Source organism: Drosophila mojavensis, unplaced genomic scaffold (genome assembly GCF_018153725.1).
Source record: "Drosophila mojavensis isolate 15081-1352.22 unplaced genomic scaffold, ASM1815372v1 contig_74, whole genome shotgun sequence".
In the NCBI taxonomy this organism is placed as follows: domain Eukaryota; kingdom Metazoa; phylum Arthropoda; class Insecta; order Diptera; family Drosophilidae; genus Drosophila; species Drosophila mojavensis.
In genome coordinates this window covers 13,144,260-13,162,372 of record NW_025318899.1, presented here as the reverse complement: position 1 = coordinate 13,162,372, position 18,113 = coordinate 13,144,260, and the positions used below count along the sequence as shown (strand labels likewise).

The 18,113-nt window shown below is 45.0% G+C and overlaps 6 protein-coding genes across 9 annotated transcripts; 3 read left to right on the top strand and 3 right to left on the bottom strand.

Annotated features, from left to right (window-relative positions):
- The first annotated feature begins 488 nt into the window (after positions 1–488).
- On the top strand, positions 489–3,967 carry LOC6582321 (zinc transporter 1). Its single transcript, XM_032730832.2, has 6 exons — positions 489–675; positions 751–875; positions 1,615–1,712; positions 1,774–2,287; positions 2,349–2,583; positions 2,642–3,967. Exons 1-6 carry the CDS (start codon positions 499–501, stop codon positions 2,825–2,827), a joined length of 1,335 nt encoding a protein of 444 aa, XP_032586723.1. The 5' UTR covers positions 489–498; the 3' UTR covers positions 2,828–3,967.
- Positions 3,968–4,071: 104 nt separating this feature from the next.
- Positions 4,072–5,257, bottom strand: LOC6582320 (phosphatidylinositol N-acetylglucosaminyltransferase subunit C). Of its 2 annotated transcripts, XM_032730833.2 has the most exons (2): positions 5,100–5,189; positions 4,072–4,959 (listed from the first exon to the last, which is right to left on the bottom strand). In XM_032730833.2, the coding sequence occupies exon 2, from the start codon at positions 4,869–4,871 to the stop codon at positions 4,323–4,325; it is 549 nt and encodes a 182-aa protein (XP_032586724.1). In that variant the 5' UTR covers positions 4,872–4,959; positions 5,100–5,189; the 3' UTR covers positions 4,072–4,322. The 2 variants fall into 2 exon arrangements, with proteins under 2 accessions (XP_032586724.1, XP_002008023.1); XM_002007987.4 differs by having other exon boundaries at positions 4,072–5,257.
- A 77-nt stretch (positions 5,258–5,334) lies between these two features.
- Positions 5,335–8,164, bottom strand: LOC6582319 (unc-112-related protein). The gene is made up of 2 exons (XM_002007986.4): positions 7,990–8,164; positions 5,335–7,901 (listed from the first exon to the last, which is right to left on the bottom strand). The coding sequence occupies exon 2, from the start codon at positions 7,770–7,772 to the stop codon at positions 5,646–5,648; it is 2,127 nt and encodes a 708-aa protein (XP_002008022.1). The 5' UTR covers positions 7,773–7,901; positions 7,990–8,164; the 3' UTR covers positions 5,335–5,645.
- A 420-nt stretch (positions 8,165–8,584) lies between these two features.
- LOC6582318 (lebercilin) lies at positions 8,585–11,083 on the top strand. Of its 2 annotated transcripts, none has more exons than XM_002007985.4 (5): positions 8,585–8,823; positions 8,882–9,373; positions 9,433–9,658; positions 9,718–10,551; positions 10,612–11,083. In XM_002007985.4, exons 1-5 carry the CDS (start codon positions 8,759–8,761, stop codon positions 10,879–10,881), a joined length of 1,887 nt encoding a protein of 628 aa, XP_002008021.2. In that variant the 5' UTR covers positions 8,585–8,758; the 3' UTR covers positions 10,882–11,083. The 2 variants fall into 2 exon arrangements, with proteins under 2 accessions (XP_002008021.2, XP_015017867.1); XM_015162381.3 differs by having other exon boundaries at positions 8,586–8,823; positions 10,615–11,083.
- Positions 10,907–14,791, bottom strand: LOC6582317 (ribosome biogenesis protein BMS1 homolog). The gene is made up of 2 exons (XM_002007984.4): positions 12,906–14,791; positions 10,907–12,847 (listed from the first exon to the last, which is right to left on the bottom strand). The coding sequence occupies exons 1-2, from the start codon at positions 14,695–14,697 to the stop codon at positions 11,172–11,174; spliced, it is 3,468 nt and encodes a 1,155-aa protein (XP_002008020.1). The 5' UTR covers positions 14,698–14,791; the 3' UTR covers positions 10,907–11,171.
- Positions 14,792–14,857: 66 nt separating this feature from the next.
- On the top strand, positions 14,858–18,102 carry LOC6582316 (coiled-coil domain-containing protein 6). 2 transcript variants are annotated; one of them, XM_002007983.4, is made up of 5 exons: positions 14,858–15,210; positions 15,861–15,980; positions 16,038–16,128; positions 16,184–17,017; positions 17,094–18,102. In XM_002007983.4, exons 2-5 carry the CDS (start codon positions 15,865–15,867, stop codon positions 17,595–17,597), a joined length of 1,545 nt encoding a protein of 514 aa, XP_002008019.1. In that variant the 5' UTR covers positions 14,858–15,210; positions 15,861–15,864; the 3' UTR covers positions 17,598–18,102. The 2 variants fall into 2 exon arrangements, with proteins under 2 accessions (XP_002008019.1, XP_032586949.1); XM_032731058.2 differs by lacking the exon at positions 14,858–15,210 and having other exon boundaries at positions 15,832–15,980.
- Positions 18,103–18,113: the final 11 nt, after the last annotated feature.

Here is an 18,113-nt window from a genome sequence, read left to right as displayed (position 1 = left end):
GCATACCTGCCCCTGTTTTTCGGCGGGCTACACCCACTCAAGCGTAGCCAAAAGCGTTTTTCAATTTTATCTATTTTCATTCAATTAAATCTCGTGTGTAAAACTTTTCCGACAATAAAAAAAGTTTCCGTGACAATTGAATAAACTCAATTTGTTACTAATTTGTTTTCAAAGATTTTTCACTTAAAACGAATTCAATTTATGCACTGAATTGAAAGGTGATTGAACGCGCGGTCTGCGGACCGCCATATATACTGATTTTACTTAATTTTAGTCTATTTTATATATATACAGAAATCCGTGTATGTATAAAGCTACTTTTATAATTTCTTTAGTTTCTATAGAGCAACTAAATTAATTAACATAACAAATACATGATATCTATAAGAAAAAGAACGTTTTTGAAATACTTAAGTTTTATACAAATATACCTATATATAACTATTTATATATCTGATTAAATCACTTATCTAAATTTTTTCTTTCAGCTTCTCCAAGATGTCCAAATATTCGGGCAAAAAATGTCGCCTGCTCTCAATGATGTGGCTGACGGCGTTTTTCTTCTTTGTGGAGATCATCGTGGGCTATGTGACCAACTCGATGGCGCTAGTGGCGGACAGTTTTCACATGTTGGGCGACATTGCTGCCCTGGTCATATCATTCCTCTCAGTGAAGGTGAGTGCACCATAACCCTATGATAAACATAAAACTATAATAAATATGTAAATATATGAATATTCTTATTCACAGATGTCGCCCAAAAAATGGTCGAAGAACACCTTTGGCTGGGCACGAGCCGAGGTGCTGGGAGCTCTGGTCAATGCGGTGTTTCTGGTTGCGCTCTGCTTCAGCATCACGATTGAGGCTTGCAAAAGGTGAGGCACTTGTACCTGTACCCGTATATATACTATATACATATATATAGTGTATATATTTATGTTTCTTTGTTGCTGTGGTCAACGCCTCCACAACGCAGGCACACACACCCAAAGCGCAATCCGAACCGTTTGCCTTGTCACCATTACGTCTGCTTACACATTTTCTTGACCACTTTGTTGTTGTTGTTGTTGTTAGTCGTTCGTTTAATTTGTAAATTTGTATTTTGCTTTTGTTGTTGTTGCTGCTGTTTGAATTTGCGTTTTTCGATCTTTTTTGTCATTCGCTATTCGCAACGTTTCAATTTGCATGCCGCGTGCATATTTATTTCTTCCCACTTTACGATTTTATACGCCATTCGATTGGATAAACGTGCAAAGGCTGCTCCTTTATTGTTCAATAGAATTGATCAAGATCTGAGTTTAGCTAAGTAAATATATGCAGTTAAGCATATGCATATATTTTCTCAGTATTACTATATAAAAATTCATCATGTAAAAGTATAAAATATTTATTTGGTAACATTTTCATGTTAATAACAGCAATCTGCATGCAGCATAACAGAACTAATGCTATTGACTTTGCAGTATAACAGAGCTATAAAACTTAACATTTACGCACTTTCTTATTAACATTTATATGTAATTAATAACATGCCTGTGATAGAGTTTAAAGCGAATGTTATGCATTTGCTGGATTGAACAATTCTTTAAATTTTATCTTGCATTTTTGTCACAGGTTCATTGAGCAGGAGCCCATACATCAGCCAGAGCTATTGCTCATTGTTGGTATACTCGGTCTGCTGGTCAACATGGTGGGCCTGTGTCTACTCTATGGTGCGTATGCTACATATTAGTTAATTTAATTCATAAATAAAACAAGGTTAATTGATTTTAGAGCATGGCGGTCATCATGGACACTCGCATGGCGGTGGTTTGACACGCAATCACAGCCGGCTTACAGAGCTGGCCAACATGGACGAGGGTGAGGATGAGCCAAACGATTATGCCTATGAAAAGCAGAAGGAAAAGCAGGTTAAGAAGTCCAGCCATGGACACAGCCATGATCCCGGCCAGATGAACATGCGTGGCGCCTTTCTGCACGTGCTCAGCGATGCCTTGGGCAGCGTTATTGTGGTAGTGAGTGCACTGGTTGTTTGGAAGAGTGACTGGGAGTATCGTCTGTACATTGATCCAGCGCTGTCCATTGTGCTGGTAGCGCTAATCTTGCACTCTGTGTGGCCGCTGCTGCGTGAATCGGCGCTCATTTTGCTGCAAACGGTGCCCACGCACATTCAGGTGGACGCCATACAGAAACGTCTGCTGGAGAAAGTGGATGGCGTGCTGGCAGTGCACGAGTTCCATGTCTGGCAGTTGGCCGGTGATCGCATCATTGCGTCTGCACACATACGGTAGGAGTTAATCGAAATACCCTTAAATACTCTTAGCTAATGAGTTTGAGTTGCCTTGCAGTTGCCGCAATCTGTCAGAGTACATGAAGATAGCTGAGAAGGTCAAGGAGTTCTTTCACAATGAAGGCATACACTCGACCACCATACAGCCAGAGTTCAGTGAGATCGAGGGCTGCAATATGTCCGATGGTACCTCCAGCATTAATATGAGTGGCTCCGATTGCTGTGCCCTCGATTGTCCCACCACAGAGGAGGGCTGCGTGAAAGCCACCTGCTGCCAAAACAACAACAAATTGGTACGTTGCAATAAATTTCTTATGAACAAGAGAAAGTTAAATCGATATTCGTTTACAGAATCCGCTGCCTTCACCCTCAAGCTCACCTTACATGTGCCGTCAACGCAACGCGGCACGCCAAGCGGGCGATGTTGAGGCTGGCTCGCTGCTAGAGGCCGCAGCCAGTGGCATCAACCCGGTGATAAGCAATGGCAGTGCTGTTACAGCAGCCGCGGAGCCAACGCCAAAGAATGAAATAGTCTGACAACAGCAACAGCAGCAGCCAACAGCACAACAGCATCAAGTACACTTTGATACAAGCCCAACCACTAAAACAACCACAACCACAAAATCATCAACAACACGTGATATAATAAAGCAAAAAACTTCCAAAGTCATCGCTGCCAGCGATGCCAGCCCAAGTCTCTCGCTAACTGCACAAAGACGTCGCGAGCTGCAGCTGCGTGCCGAGGAGCAGTCCAAGGAGCAAGTGAAACTCAGCGGCGGTGCCTGCACCCGGAACGGCGATGAGGTGGCTCTTTAAAGGAGCAGTAGCAGTAGAAGGAGACGCAACCTAAGCTGTTTAGTAGAAAATACATACACACACATATTTTGTTTTTAGTTCGTGGTTAAGTGCAGGTTCTCAGCGTTGTCTAGTTTAGCAGATAAAGAATTATTTTAAAGTGTTGGTGCTTATGTGCAACAAGCGACTACAACAACATAAACACAAACATTAACAGCGCACTATAATTCATTTATATATTTTATGTGCTAGTTTAATTGAAATCAAAATGTTTAGATTTAGCAATTTAGCACTTATTCATATAATATATTTAAATTATATGAAATGTTGATAGATTGAACAAAATGAAAAACAATGAAACAAAAGATTAGTTAATTCTTAGCCGTAAGCGCAACAACAATTAAGAATATATGTACGTTTTTTACATTTTGAAAAAGTTTATACATGAAAAGGAGATGAAAAAAAAAACACATTATATTTAGTAGATATATATATATATACATAATATAGTTAATGATCAAAGACAGTGACAGCTGTGACTGTTTAGAGAAAAGTTAAAAGAATTACGAATACCTAGCGTATTAAAATTTTTGCAAATTCTATATAAAAAAAAAAAAAGTAAAATAAAAACTTATATATACATTCTATAATTAGGCATTAATTTTTTATTCTTAGTAGTTTGATTAATAATGCTAAAGTATGAAAAGGGTTTTGCTGCGCTATGCTAATTAGTATATCATTAATTATATTTATCATTGCTATGCCGCTGTATTATCCTATCTGATTGTTTCACTGTGTTTACGTATATGTCTGTAAATATGCCTACATCAAACATAAATCATTATATAATTAAATGATACGAGAAATGAAAGCCAAACAATATATAATTCTATTTGATTTTGATTAAAGCCAAAGCCCTTCCAAATTTCATTTGTAAATAATATATTTTATTATAGTTTTGCAATTTTAATTCACTTCATAACAACTTAAAACAATAAACAAAGTATTTGCATTTTATTTACAGAGTAGATAACTTTTCCTGTATATTTACAATCGACTTTAAGTGTGAATTTTAATGAAAATTAAATTTGAAAAGCAAACTAAAACTAAAATAAATTAGATCTTTCAAAGGAATGTAACAAACAAAAGAGTGTGCTTGAAATAAAGAAAATATTTATTGCTCTGGCTCGTGCTCCCCGTCATCAATGCATTGCATCTCTGAGAAGCGAAGCTGACGCTATAAGTTCTCATCCAGATTCTTGTCGGTGTTCTCCTCGACAATCGCCTCATCCCACGGTCCGTGAATATTGAACTTATGCCTTTGGTTCCTCACGAATATGAGCGGACAGGCGAAGTTAATGAAAAGCGTGGTGCAGGCATATAGATATAGCACGGGCCGCGATATGTAATAGAGCGCCGCACAGCATATGCAGAAGATGGGCACCATGCACAGGGCGTGCCATGTGGCCGCTGTTATGATGGGATAGAGCACGAAGAAGATTGCCGCCTCCACGAGCAGCACAAAGGCGTGATACGACGTAGACAGACGTGACGCCAAGCATATAGCTCCGAATATGGCTGCATTGAGGGATACGGCTTTGGAGACCATGGCCACGTCCAAGCCGTAGTCGGAGAACATTAGATTGAAGAGCATCACAAAGAATGTCGTTGTATATATGGTGTCCGTACTAATGGCCTGTGTCAGGGTATGCAGCATCGGTGAGAAAATGTAGCCAAAGAGCAGCACCGTGCACAGCGTCTTCGAGTCCTCGCCCAGCAGTTTCATGCTGAGACTGCTGCCCCGATAATATAAATATCCGATGCCAGTGATGATGCACGTGGGCACCAGTATACTCGTCGGTCCAACGCTATCGCTGAGCATCATATAGTAGAGTATCAGAAAGCCAGTTATGCAGGATATTTGATTGTTCAGCACGGTGATGCCGGCAACAGCCTCACCGAACGTATAAAGTCGTACGTGAAGATTCGTTTGCAAATCTTTCAGAAAACTCACATCCGTATAGTTGTCCGGATAGTCACGATTTGAGTAGAGGTTCTTTACCCAAGGCTTTCGCTTACCGTGCGAGGTTTTAGCCATTTTTTAATTAGAACCAAATACATTTATTGACAATTGGTTTGTTTACAAGCAATCAGCTGATAGAGTAATCGATATCACCAATACTATGTATCGATAACAAAAAGAGGAGGCGCGCAAATTGAATTTCGATTAACTTAAAAAAGACCTCCGAAATTGTTAAAATGTTTTATTCGCGCTTAAGAGTTAGTTGTATAAAGACTGTAATATTAATATTATTAGGCGGGCAAAAGTGCCCTTGGCTAGTATTGTAGCGTATATATAGTATATAGAGTTAAAATCAGTAAAAATCCATTGGATTAGTTAAAAAGGGGCAATCGTCGAAGAATTGGTTAAACTAACCCAAATAACATTGCATTAAAAATTGTGAGTAGGCACTTTCGTCAGCTTTTAAAAATGGGCTCTAAATAAGGCCACTGTCAACAATAAGAGATTCCTCTATAAATACGATAAGGGTTATAGAATTTAGGACCAGCCGCCCGTCAGTTTATGAAACAGTTCCTCGTTGAGAGTCTGATTGTTATCCTTGGAGCGCATCGACATGAAAATGTAACCGCCAATAAATTCGTGCACCACCTTACAGTCAGCAGAGAGGCAAGAAAAGACGACGTTCTCATCGTTGAACTGAATCATCATGCACTTAATGCCCCAGTTAACGTTCCAGGCCTTCATGCTATTGTAGCGCCAGGTCTTGATGTGATCCCCCGTGCTCAGATCCATGCGCATGATTCGATTGTGGGCCACACCCAGCAGCTCCTCCTTGCGGTGGCCGTCAAACTTGATGATGAACAGCGAGACGCCAAAGTCGGGCAGAGATTGCCAAGCTTGGATATACTTCAATTTCGCTTCTAGCAGTGACAGCTCCCGCACATTGGCGTGCGCCTCTAGAATGCGTTGTACAGCCTTGCCGGACAGCTTGCGCAGCATCTTCGGCGACAGATAGTCGACAGGATCCACACTGCGTGGATCGATGTTGACGTGGATGCCATGCACGGGTCGTTGCATCTGCAGCAGTGAGAGAATGCCATCGACTTCGCTCTCGTATGTGCTGTCCGCCAGGGAACGTCCCTTGGCCGCTAGGCGACACGCGGCCAGCCACTTGGCGTACTGTTGCTCGTTCTCGCAGCGCACCCAGACCTCGCTGTTGGGTCCATGGCGATCCTCCGGTGACACCTCGAGCCGTATAGCATATTTGCCCTGTGCCAGATTCACATCTGGCGTCACCTCGCAGCCACGCAAATTGATACTAATTACGGGCGCAGTGCGTCGCGAATCCTCGGCGCATTTGTACAGGTGCAAATGCAAGTCGCGATAGGTGAAGAAGTAGCGCTTGTAGCCGCGCAACGTGAAGCGCTGCGGCTTAAGGAAGCGCAAATAGTCCGAGAGTTCCGGTATATGGGTGATGTTAACCGAATCGTTGGCATTACCACCTTCCAGCGTGATCTGCAGCTCATTGAGCGCCGAATCGATGTCATCGTCGTCGTTCTCCTGGCTGGACGTCTCAACGCCCGAATCTACGGCGGGCAGCGGCTGCATGTCCACTTGATGATTCACCTGGAACTGAAGAGCTGCAAACATCAGCGTCTCCTGCTCGGTGCAGTCCAGTTCCTCGTTCAAAATTGACCATTTGGCCTGCTCGTACAGCTGGTTGATGCGCACCTGGTCGTACTTGGGATTCATGTCAAAGAACGTATAGTATTTGAAGCGCAAGCACAAAGTGTCATATTCCCGAATGCCCTGTTCCATCAGCGACAACGAACTGTCCAGCCAGCCAACATTCAGTCGAGCCTTCTCCACCAACGATTTGGGACGCAACAGACGGGCGCGTACATCAGCGCTGGGCGCATGCGGCGAACTGGCCAAGTTCTCTTGGAAGTCGCCCAAACTCGAGGAGGAGGAGTCATAGGTGCCGTAGCCTGTATGGCTGGGCTTCCAGTTTCCGGGTGTGTGAGGCGTGGGAGAGCGTCGACCTGCCACATGATGTGGAGAGAGCGGTGCACAGAAGAACAACCCTGGAGCGGATGGTTTGTCAAGGCTGCCGTTGCTGCCGCCATTAAAACTCGAATTGATGGGTACAAAAGAGTTGGTATCTGGGGCAGGCTGCAGGTAAGTCGTGCCGTCTGGCTCCGCAATCGGCACACGCTTCAGATGCGGCAACTGGGCAAAGTTCTTTTTCAGATGCTCCGGCTCGAGTGGCTTGCACAGGGACAACTCCTCAGGATAGCGTATGTCCAGCTGTTTGCACAGATTCACAACAGCTGCAAAGGTTTTTGCCGAGTAATCCACGCGGCAGTCAATGTAACGTAGATCTGGCAGCTGGACGCGCAGAATCTTGTGCATGGGAGTAAAGTGGAGCAAGCTGTCCGCCTGGACGCCACATTGGTCTAGTGTGGCTCGTGTGCGTGTAAGCCAAATGTTCTTGGCTGGCCAGTAGAGCGCATGATCGGACCAATCTTTCGGATTCTCTGGATCGACCAGCTGCAGCATTATGCTGCCCAAATGCTGGTCACCGCGCACGCGCAATGTACGCTCCAGAGACAGATCCGTTATGAAGATGCGCAAATTCCATGAATTCTCACCAACGTGAATCATTGTTATTTATTTGTGCGTGCTGATGTCAGATGTGCCCTTTAATCTGCAGCCACTGTCTATGTCTCTCTCTCTCTCACTCACTCTTTCTGTAAACGTCCTTGTGGCGGCGCCTACGTCAATTCGCTTCGCCTACAAAGATGAAAATCTTATGAGTTTGTGCTGCATCTGTTTACGAATACAGTTATTTCAACGAATTCTTGAAGTTTCAATTACACACTTTAATGCGGGCACGCTGCATATGTCGTAATACTTCCGGATGCGCACAATTTCATTGATTGATTTTCACTTGAGAAACTGGAGCAATTAATGAAAATGCATTGAAATAGAAAGCGACGTTCGTTGTTCAATGAATAGCTGCTGTGATGTTCACTGCTGAACCAGTCGAGAACTGATGTGCAATTGCAATAAGTTGCCAGCACTATTGTAATCGATAGACTTTTGTGTTTAAATTTTACGATGCGTAAGTACCGTTACCTACCGCTTGCCATGACAACGAACTTCAGATTAAGCTTTAGCACCCACTGATTTTACCATTTCAATGTCAACGACTAACAATTAAATTGATTATTATTAATCCCCACCGAAATGTCAGTCTGCAAAATGAGCATTCACATCAAGTTGCCAGCGCCCGCTTATCGATAGGCAAAATCACATTGTATTGTTTTGACGATGTCCAAGTACCGTTATATTTGTTTTACCATGGCAACCAACTCCAAATTAAAAATCAGCCCCAAGGCTAAACTTTTCTATGATATTTTACAAACAAACAGTAAACAAACAAGCAAACACAAAATTCGTAACCAGAGCAGCAGCCGTTTAATTTTCAGTTAGAAACCGACAGCTGTACCAGCCGGCAACAATATTACACCAACATTCAAATTCATCATTAACAATATTTACACAGAGCAAACAACTCAACAAATAAATTTTAACTTTTCTGCGCAATCATAAAAAATATAAAATAAAGTGCCCTCGTGTGCACTTAAATGGTATCGCCGCGCAGATCCGCATCCCCCATAACAGAAGAACCTCGGTGGGATAATAACATGTCGTAAGTATCCCAGTGGATCACTGCATTATCCCTCATCCCCCTAACTCGCAACTCACAGGTTGCCGGCAAAAAGTTGTGAAAGCCTCTATTCGGCTAGCTCTCGCGAATCTGCTAGCCAAATTTATCAGCGGAAACAACCGCAGCGCGGTATGAAGGCATCTAATGGCCTTCGCCAGCCATCGATGGTGAACAACAAAGCCACCAGCGACATCCACCAACGGGTGATGTCTGCACGCAATTTGCGGGTGAAGACCTTCCAGAATCAGCTGGCCGATGCCCAAGCCGAGATTTCGAATTTGGCCCACGAGAACCGTATGCTGCGCACCATGCACAAACGCCAATCGATGGCCCTCAATAAATATGAGAATACGGGTGCGGAGCTGCCTCAGCTTTTGCACTCTCATGCCGAGGAGCTACGTGTCTGGCAGACCAAACATCGCAATGTACAGGCGGCCAACAAGGAGCTGGAGCAGAAGCTTAAGCAGAAGGAACAACAAATCCTGACTCTAAGCGACCAGAACAGACACTTCAGTCAGCTGATTCGAGACAAGTAAGTCGCAGTTGGGGTGGCACTTGAGGATTATATGCTTACATACATTTACTTTATAGAAATCTAGATGAACGACAGAAGCTACAGGATAAGCTGCGTGTCCTGGAGCAGCGCCTGCAGGAAAAGGATAACGATATGAAGCTCATGGCACGCAAAGTGCAGCTGGAATCGAAGAACTTCCGCCAGCAGCTGCTCAACGAGCAAAAGAAGTGCAAGGAGGTGATGCTGAAACTGGAGAAGGCCAAGTTGGAAATCAGTGGCTATCGCAAGCTGGAGGAATTCACAGTTGAGTCAACGCATTCAAATCGATATACGTAATATATATGTGTTGTTCCTAATTGTAGATTGACAAGTCTAATCCCTTGTCCGCGAGTCGACGCACTAAATTGAATGCTGTCGAGGAAACAGATAAGATTGAAAAGTTAGAGAAGTCTCTCGAAATGCTGGACAAGGCCATTGAGAAGAACAATCAAAGTGAACTCAATGCACTGACCGACGTTCTAGACACAGACTCAAATTTCGATTTCGAAAAGGACGATGATGAGGAGAAGAATGCCATTCAAGCGTCAGAGGGTCCAGATAACAAAGACAACAAACCAATACGCGCCAAATTGACGCTACCTCCAGCCAACAACCAGTTCAAGCCGTTGTCCAGTGCTCAATCCAATGCATCGCGTCCTTCGCTCGGCCAATCCTTGATTCCGTCCAAACTCAATTCTAGCAAATCGAACTCACGTCAGCGTACCGGTGCCGGCGGCGGTGGCGGCTTTGGTGGCAGCATAACCACATTGGCCAGCAGCAATGCACGCAGCAGTTTGCCTGGCAAGCGCCGAGAGAGCGAGGCACCCAGCTCCAAGCATGCACCAGCAGCAGCAGCAGCATCTGCTGCAGATACAGCTGCTGAGAAGCTGGAGGCACTGGCAAAGACATTGGAATACGACTATGAAGAGGATTCGGACCGTGATGAGGATGAGGACAGTGATGATAAAAAGTATGGCAAAATGGACGAAGAAGACGATGCTGCAAGCGATGAGGAGGAAAATCAAAATAACGGCCAAGATGAATATGTATCATACTTGGACACCAAGTGTGAACTGGTTGAAATGCTGGAAATGGACGAGGAGTACGAAGATGACGACGATGATCTACAATCACCGCAGCCCCCAAGCAAAGCTGTGGTAAGTATGATAAAACATACTGTCCATTCATCTATAGTCCTAAACCATTACCAATCCAAGCAGCAGAAGCTTAACTTGCGTGCGCCCAATATGAAGGAAAACATGGCTGGCATTCGAAAGCTCATCTCAGATGATTACAAGGAACGCGAGAACTTCTTGGATATCCACTGTCGTCCCACTTCGGGCAGCAATTCGCGCGACGATCCAGGCAAGAAGAAGCGTCCAGGCCATGCAGCAGGAGCTCCCGCTGCTGGCCAACTGGTCGCCAGTCGCAAGCATGCTCTGCTCGCCGCTCTAAAGGTCATCGACGACAACAAGGATGAGGATTAGTTAGGCGTTTTTCAGACTATAAGCGTTAAGTTATATTTTTTATTTGATTCAAAGTAAAGAGCTCTGATAAGCGGTCAGCTGAAGCATGTGCAGCACAAGCTGCACAAATTCCCTGGTACCCATGGATGACGTTCCCATGACCCAGCGTCTAGTGCAGCTTCTTGCTGCACATGCTCCAGCGCCGTTGAGCAAGTAAAAACTATATGTGTGGAACACCTAGCAGCAGTTTCAAATTGTACAAATGTATTTTTAAGTTTACCCTAGGATCTATATATTACATTATTTCATAATCATTTATTGTTCTTTCCACGCATCTTGCTGATGGCCCGGGAGACCTTTTTACGCAGTTCCTTTTGGCGCTTCAGTTTGGATGCTTCGTCAGCTCGCTTTTGGGCACGGAACTTTTTCAAACGCTGCTTCGTTTCCCTTTGCTCGCGACGGCGCTTGTCCTCGTAGTTCGTCTCGATCATCTTCATCATTTTGGCCACCTTCTGCTCGTACGGCGAATTGATTACGGCAACGCGTTCGAGAGCTTCCTTTGAATTTTCTGGGCCCAGCTTCGGTTTATCCTTGTAGGGCAAGGCACGCTGTAGTGCCTTTGGTATGACCAGCGGGCGGAAGATCCTCGGTTTGCGCACGATTTCTGTGTACATGCTGTCAGGCTGTGCCTCGTTCTGGAGTGCCCGCTCCCGCTTCAGTTGGCCAAGCGTCTTCATGCCCTGCCATTGACTCTTCTTTTCTGGGGGCAACAGCAGCGAAGTAATCGGAGCATAGAAACGTGGCACCTCCACATTGAACCAGGTGCGACAGAACACGATGTCGCTCAATAATATCTTGTCCTCAAATGTGGCACGGAATGAGCCCTCCGGCGTGTGATGGGCCTTTTTAATCTGGCCACGAATGCCAGAGACTGTCTTGATCTTCGCACCTTCAAATTTGGCCACCTCCAGGGAAGAGTTGAACATGTCCTTAATGAATGCCGTGTTCTTGTAGATCTTAAAGGGATGTCCTACTAGCTTCAGTTTCTTCATTATCTGCGAGGATTTGTCCAGTTCTGTAACACAGCCCGTAGCAGCGATGCGGAAACCCAAACGCTTCATTTCCTCCTGATCCTGGCGCACCGTTTGCAGTGCCAGAAAGCCTGTATTCTGCGGCGTTATGGGACCCCAAAAGGTCATGCTGCAGGTCACATGATTGGGCGTATATTTGAGATAGCGATGCCTCAAGTTGTCTTCAACCTTTGCGAAGATGGCCACCGTCTGGAAGCGACGCCAGCCCATAGAAATGATTAGTGGATCGCCAGTCTTGAGGATCTTCTTGTACCAGCGATGCTTCTTGACCTTACAATTGACATAGCCCACATTCTCCTCGGTCATGTTGAGTGCACCCACAAGCACTGGATAACTAGCATCGAAGTTCTCCACAAACTCAGCTGGTATAGACTTAAAGCCCAAGCGCACATATAAGCCAGCACGATAGCCTTCGATTTGGATGCGGAGCTCATTGTCCAGCTGAGCAAATTCGTTTTTGTTCAGCTCACTCTGCTTTTGGGCTTCCGCCTTGAGGTCCTCGTAGAAGGAGTGATCACCGGTGATGCGTCCATCATCTTCCCCCTTCCCATGATTATCATATTCTGCATCGAATTTGGCCTTTAGTTTCAGTTTTTTGGCCATAAGCTCAGCCTTGGTCAGATTTTCCTCCTCCACGCGGGTCATTCTACGCTTGGTAGGTGGACCTTCGGCGTTCTCATCAACGGTTGCTTTCTCCTCATCTGCTTTCGGCTTACCGCTGTGCTGTTCGCCGGTCTCCAGGTCCTCAAAGTCGCCATAGACTTCGCTATCCGCGTCGCTCATGTCGTCTAATTTAAGCAAATTTTCGGCATCCTCTGAGGCTTTCCATTTGCCTGTCACAAAGCAGTTCTTGATGAGCTCCTTGTTCGCGTCGGATAGCCAGTCGCGAGTAGCATCTAAAATAGAATAAACTTGAATAAAACCATGCATTAAATAAAAGATAAAAAAAAATACCGCTTTGATACTCGAAGAAGCAACGCTCGTCCTTGTCGCGAATGTCCTTGTCCTGGTGCAAGTTCGTTTGCTTTTTGGCAGCTAGTCGGAACAAGCCGCCCAATTCCTCTTCTGAATCCTCGGCATTGTCCTCCTCCTGTTTCTCCTTGTTGACTTCGCCTTGGTTGTAAACACCATAGACAATGCGCATCAGGTTGCGGGACTCCGAGTGGCGTTGCAGGAAAGCATCACGCGCTTTTTGTGCCAGATTGGTTTTCCAGCTCATGTTGCTGGCCAGAATGCGTGCTTCATCATCCGCTTCGTCGGATTCGTCGCTGTCTGCTGCGCTTTTTTTGACATCCGCCAAACTTTGATACTCTTCATCTCCGGAGGAGGCATCCTCATCATCATCGTCTTGTTCCTCCTCTTTATCGCTATCCTCGCCACGCCAATCATCGGCAGCGAATTCATCAGGCTGCTCTTCATCGTCAGAGGCTGCTTCTAGACCAGAATCATCTGCATCGCTGTCTTCCTCCTGATCTTCATCGGAATTCAGCTGTTCCTCAATTTTAAAATCCTTGGACATGATGGGCGCACCATCGGAGAAGAGTCGGAATTCTTGCTGTTCAATTTGCTCATCCATAGTGGTCTTCTTGTCGATCAGTTTGGTGACCAGCGCCTCCTGCTCACTGGCCTCAGCTGTTTTTTCCTTATGTGAATGCGAGCCCTGAAGCTCAATGTAGACAGCATCTTTGTCATAGACGATGCCACCAACCCCCGACATGGGGGCATAGAGCAGACGCTCCTTTTCCAGCAAGCTGCGCTTCTTTTCTGTGCCAGGCAGAGGACACGGATCAGGTATAACGCCTAGCTCGTCGATGCGTACATCTCCTAAGCCGGCAATATGTACCATATGTTCTTGCTTGAGCGGCACACCACGTACATAGCCATAAAGGACGACCTCACGATCGCACTTGGGATCCCGACGCACTACATCCGTGTTAGTGATATCCTCCATTCGATCCACCAGCAGGTAGCTGTGCGTTCCTCTCCACTGCAGTGGACGGAACTTCATAACAGATATGAAGCGACCCAGGTTCTTTATCTCATTACGCAAATATTCGCCATGGAGCAGGCCAGACAAATAGAAGAGTTTAGCTCCGTCGTAGACTTCTGTCCAGAATCGATGCTTCAGCTCCTTCTTCCGTTTGCGAAGTTGCTTTGGATTCTTGATCATATCCAAATGGGTTAGCACGCCCATGATCTTGGGCATGCCATGTACCTGGCAAATGTTCAGGAACTCGAAGATCTCCATCTCAAAGCCATAGCTTGCATCACAGAGCAGAAGCACCAGATCCGCACACTTGGCCACATCGATCATCGAGTTGATGTCATTGTTGCACTCAAGCAAGGTAATACGTCGTTTTTTTGAGGTGACTATAGTAATAGGACCACGTATATCCGTAACAGTTGTGCGTGTGAAGCTCTTGATCAGATCCTTGATCAGCGTTGTTTTGCCCACTTTGGGTGGACCCACGATGGCAATCAGAACCGGTGGCGGTTCGTCGGGTGTCTGGTCAACTAAGGGGATATGTTGCTTTTTGGCCGTCAGATCCTCTTTGCGTCGAAAATTGCGCTCAGCACGTTGCGCCGAGTTGATGGCAAACGCTTTTGGATTTCGTTGGCGCGCCGTCAATTCGGGCTCCTTTTGATTGGAATCCCTTTTGGCCTTTACCTTCTTTTTTTCCGCCTTGACTCCAGACTGGCGGGCACGGTGTTGCTTTCGCTTATCCTGGCCAACATCGTCAGACATTATTTACGATCAATATGATAATACAAAAATAAATTCCGCTGCCGTTTATGAATCGAGCTACACGTGCGAGTGGTGAAGTAAAACACATTAGTATTAAAATACCAAAGTAGTGTATGTAATTTTTGCCATTTTGTTTTTATTAATATTTCGGTCACACAGTTGTTGCATTTTAGTTTTGCGGGCTAAACGGTCACACTGTGCTGCTAAAGCAATTTTTTCGCATTATTCACTTTTTAGTTAAACTTGCAAAATGCTTTTGCGTTTTGGCAAAGCGAAAACCTATTAAATAGGTCCAAGTAATTAGCATACACATATACACGTCCTCCGTACGCCACACGCCTAGCAACACTGACAGAGCGCTGTCAAAATTAACAAAAGCTCAATACTCGCCCTGACACTGGCAAGAAGCAGCACCAACACCAACCAGCAGCAGCAGCAGCAGTAGTAGCAAAGGCGGCGCGTAGGAAAAAAAGGTCTTATAGGGCGCCGAACAGAGGAGAGGACGACGTACAGGTAAATGTTAATTACGTGTAAAGGCATAGCGACATGCTTGGCAAGTGTGCAACGCAAACTTTTCAATTTAAAAATCACTCGACCAACGCCTGAGCTGCAACGTCTTTGTCGCCAGCTGTTGTTGAGTGGGACCACTGTGCAGAAGGTGGGCGCTGTTCCGCCCCTTGTGAAGGTGGGGGGTGGTTGTGATGGCCATGGTGTCGATTCTCTGGAGCCGCCTGCAATGCGAGATGTCTCTGGCGTACAATGTCAATGCCTGACCTTGTTCTGTTATCGATTTATAAAAATTGCATAAAAAGCCAAACACAAAAAAAAAGAAAATGATTTAAAACCTAACACCAGAGGCAAAACTGCACACGAGTGAAGGTTAAACAATTTTCTGTGGCACGGACGCTGCTCTTTGTTTGCTGAAAGTACAACAACAATAACAACAACGAAATATGTAAGAAATAAAAGAAGAACAGCTACAACAACAATTGCGATCAGAGTCCCAGAAGTGAATACATTATTCTTTGTTGTCTTCTGCTGTTTTTCATTTCATTTCTTGCATGTCTTTTTTTTATTGTACTGAAATTCAAAGGAAAGCAGAGCAACGTTGAGGTATTCATTTAAATGTGCCAGCATTGTGGCTATTTTCTCTATTTTTTCAGAGCTATGGAAAGTCCCTGTGAGTCAGAGAGCTCACTGGATGGTGGCACCATGCTGCCACCGAGTCCCGTGTCCAGAGAGCAGCTGCAAAAACGCATTGAATCGCTCACACAACAAAACAAGTAAGTTAATAATATTAACATCCATACGATACTATAATTTTGAATGCCTCTTTGCAGAGTTCTGAAAGCAGAGCTGGACACATTCAAGACAAAATGCAAAGTTGTGCAAGAGGAGAATCGATTTTTAAAACAGGCATCGGTTATAATCGTGAGTAGTTGGCATACATATTCCAGCAGTAGATATAATTGTTCTCCTTTCCCAGCAAGCGAAAGCGGAGCAGGAGGAGGAGTATATATCCAACACGTTGTTGAAGAAAATCCAAGCGCTTAAGAAGGAAAAGGAAACACTGGCGCATCACTATGAGCGCGAGGAGGAGTGCCTCACAAATGACTTATCGCGCAAGTTGGATCAGCTGCGTCAAGAAAAATGTAAGCTGGAGCAAACGCTGGAGCAGGAACAAGAGTGCTTAGTCAACAAGCTAATGCGCAAGATTGAGAAGCTTCAAGCGGAAACAGATAATAAGCAGACAAATTTAGAGCAGCTACGACGCGAAATGGTCGAGCTGGAGAACACACTCGAACAGGAGCAGGAGGCGTTGGTCAATAAGCTGTGGAAGCGCATGGATAAACTGGAAACAGAAAAGCGTTCACTACAAATTAAACTTGATCAGCCGGTTTCTGATCCAACAACACCACGTGATATCACCAATAATGCCAACGGCGACACCGCCACAAATTTAAGCGCACACATCCAGACGTTGCGCTCCGAGGTGCTACGTCTGCGTGCCAATCTCGCAACCGCCCAAAAGGAGGAGAAATCCATACGGGAGGAGAATGCTAGACTTCAGCGTAAACTTAAGCAGGAGGTGGAACGCCGTGAGGCCCTGTGCCGTCATCTCTCTGAATCGGAATCGTCTTTGGAAATGGATGAGGAGCGCTTCTATAACGAAAATATTATGGCTGGCAATCCAACTGCCGTCAATGCTCAAAGACAACGCACCATTAGCAGCCCCGTTTCGCACAGTCCCTCAAGCAGTCGCCCACTCAGTCCAGGCACAGCCGGACAAAATCGTTGTTATGCCTGCGGGCAACTTGTGGTGAGCCAATTATTTAGAGATTCCTAAGAACCTGATTTATATATATATATATATATATGTATTTGTAATCTTGCAGAATCGTCGCGCCAGTGAGCGTTTTATAAAGCCAGCACTGCCTACGCCCATGTTGGGGCTAAACACTTCTGCACCGAATGTGTTGACTAGCACAAATCCATTGATGGGCACCGGACCCACTGCCATCTATAGCGGCACAGCTGCTCCAGGTGCTGGTAACACGGGCATGGCAAGTGGTTCTATGGCTGGCTTGCTATCAAATTTGAGCAACGAACGACTGAGCTTTGGCAGTGCTGGATTAGGCCAGAGTAACGTCGCCGCCTGCAGTGCGGGCACATTTGTGGCCGGCGGGATATTGTCTTTGAATAATCAGTTAACGGGCACATCCAGCAGCGCTTCGTCCTCGTCATCCAATTTGATGAACAATTCGTCCAGCGGCAATTTGATCAACAGCAGCAGCAACTCCTCTTTATCGGCATTCACGCCCACCAACCAGCCAAGTGGTGCAGCCACGGCGTTTATACAGCCGGCCAGTCCCATGGACACTTCCGCATGCAAGGAATAGTTAGTTACTTAGGCTCTGCTGCCAACATATTTCACACACACACACACGCATACAGCACACAGCTAGGCACACAAGATAGCAACCAACCAGTTTAACGAAAGTATAAAACATTAAACCTTTATGATGTAAGCTTCTCTCTCTCTATGGAGCGGCTCAAAGTCGCACCATTTATTTCTATTTGATATCAAAATCTCTATAGTTATGGCAACAAACGTAAACACTTTCAATTATCTATTATATTCCTACATGCTTTGGTGGCAGGAATTACGAATTACTTAGCGCTAATGTCTAAGAATGAAATAACTTTTTTACGTATGTTTGGTTCGACTTAACTTAAAATTGAAAAAAACAAAGAAAGAAAGTAAGCAAAACGCAAAAGAAAACTACAGCATATGTAAAACCAATTTCCCACTTTCCCTCGCATGTATGTGGGTCTACAAATTTTTTGAAGTATGTATATGTAAGTCAACAAATAAAGTTCAACAATTCAAATTTATCAAATAAATATATCTCTGA

Excerpts from the sequence above, each read along its gene's own strand:
- LOC6582321 (XM_032730832.2), top strand. The coding sequence starts at position 499 with ATGTCCAAATATTCGGGCAAAAAATGTCGCCTGCTCTCAATGATGTGG. Across the intron at positions 1,713-1,773 it reads GGGCCTGTGTCTACTCTATG|AGCATGGCGGTCATCATGGA; the intron begins GTGCGTATGCTA and ends AATTGATTTTAG. Across the intron at positions 2,584-2,641 it reads GCCAAAACAACAACAAATTG|AATCCGCTGCCTTCACCCTC; the intron begins GTACGTTGCAAT and ends ATTCGTTTACAG.
- LOC6582320 (XM_002007987.4), bottom strand. The coding sequence starts at position 5,183 with ATGGCTAAAACCTCGCACGGTAAGCGAAAGCCTTGGGTAAAGAACCTC.
- LOC6582319 (XM_002007986.4), bottom strand. The coding sequence starts at position 7,772 with ATGATTCACGTTGGTGAGAATTCATGGAATTTGCGCATCTTCATAACG.
- LOC6582318 (XM_002007985.4), top strand. The coding sequence starts at position 8,759 with ATGGTATCGCCGCGCAGATCCGCATCCCCCATAACAGAAGAACCTCGG. Across the intron at positions 9,374-9,432 it reads AGTCAGCTGATTCGAGACAA|AAATCTAGATGAACGACAGA; the intron begins GTAAGTCGCAGT and ends TTTACTTTATAG. Across the intron at positions 9,659-9,717 it reads GCAAGCTGGAGGAATTCACA|ATTGACAAGTCTAATCCCTT; the intron begins GTTGAGTCAACG and ends TCCTAATTGTAG.
- LOC6582317 (XM_002007984.4), bottom strand. The coding sequence starts at position 14,697 with ATGTCTGACGATGTTGGCCAGGATAAGCGAAAGCAACACCGTGCCCGC. Across the intron at positions 12,848-12,905 it reads CTTCTTCGAGTATCAAAGCG|ATGCTACTCGCGACTGGCTA; the intron begins GTATTTTTTTTT and ends ATTCTATTTTAG.
- LOC6582316 (XM_002007983.4), top strand. The coding sequence starts at position 15,865 with ATGGAAAGTCCCTGTGAGTCAGAGAGCTCACTGGATGGTGGCACCATG. Across the intron at positions 15,981-16,037 it reads TCGCTCACACAACAAAACAA|AGTTCTGAAAGCAGAGCTGG; the intron begins GTAAGTTAATAA and ends GCCTCTTTGCAG. Across the intron at positions 17,018-17,093 it reads ATGCCTGCGGGCAACTTGTG|AATCGTCGCGCCAGTGAGCG; the intron begins GTGAGCCAATTA and ends GTAATCTTGCAG.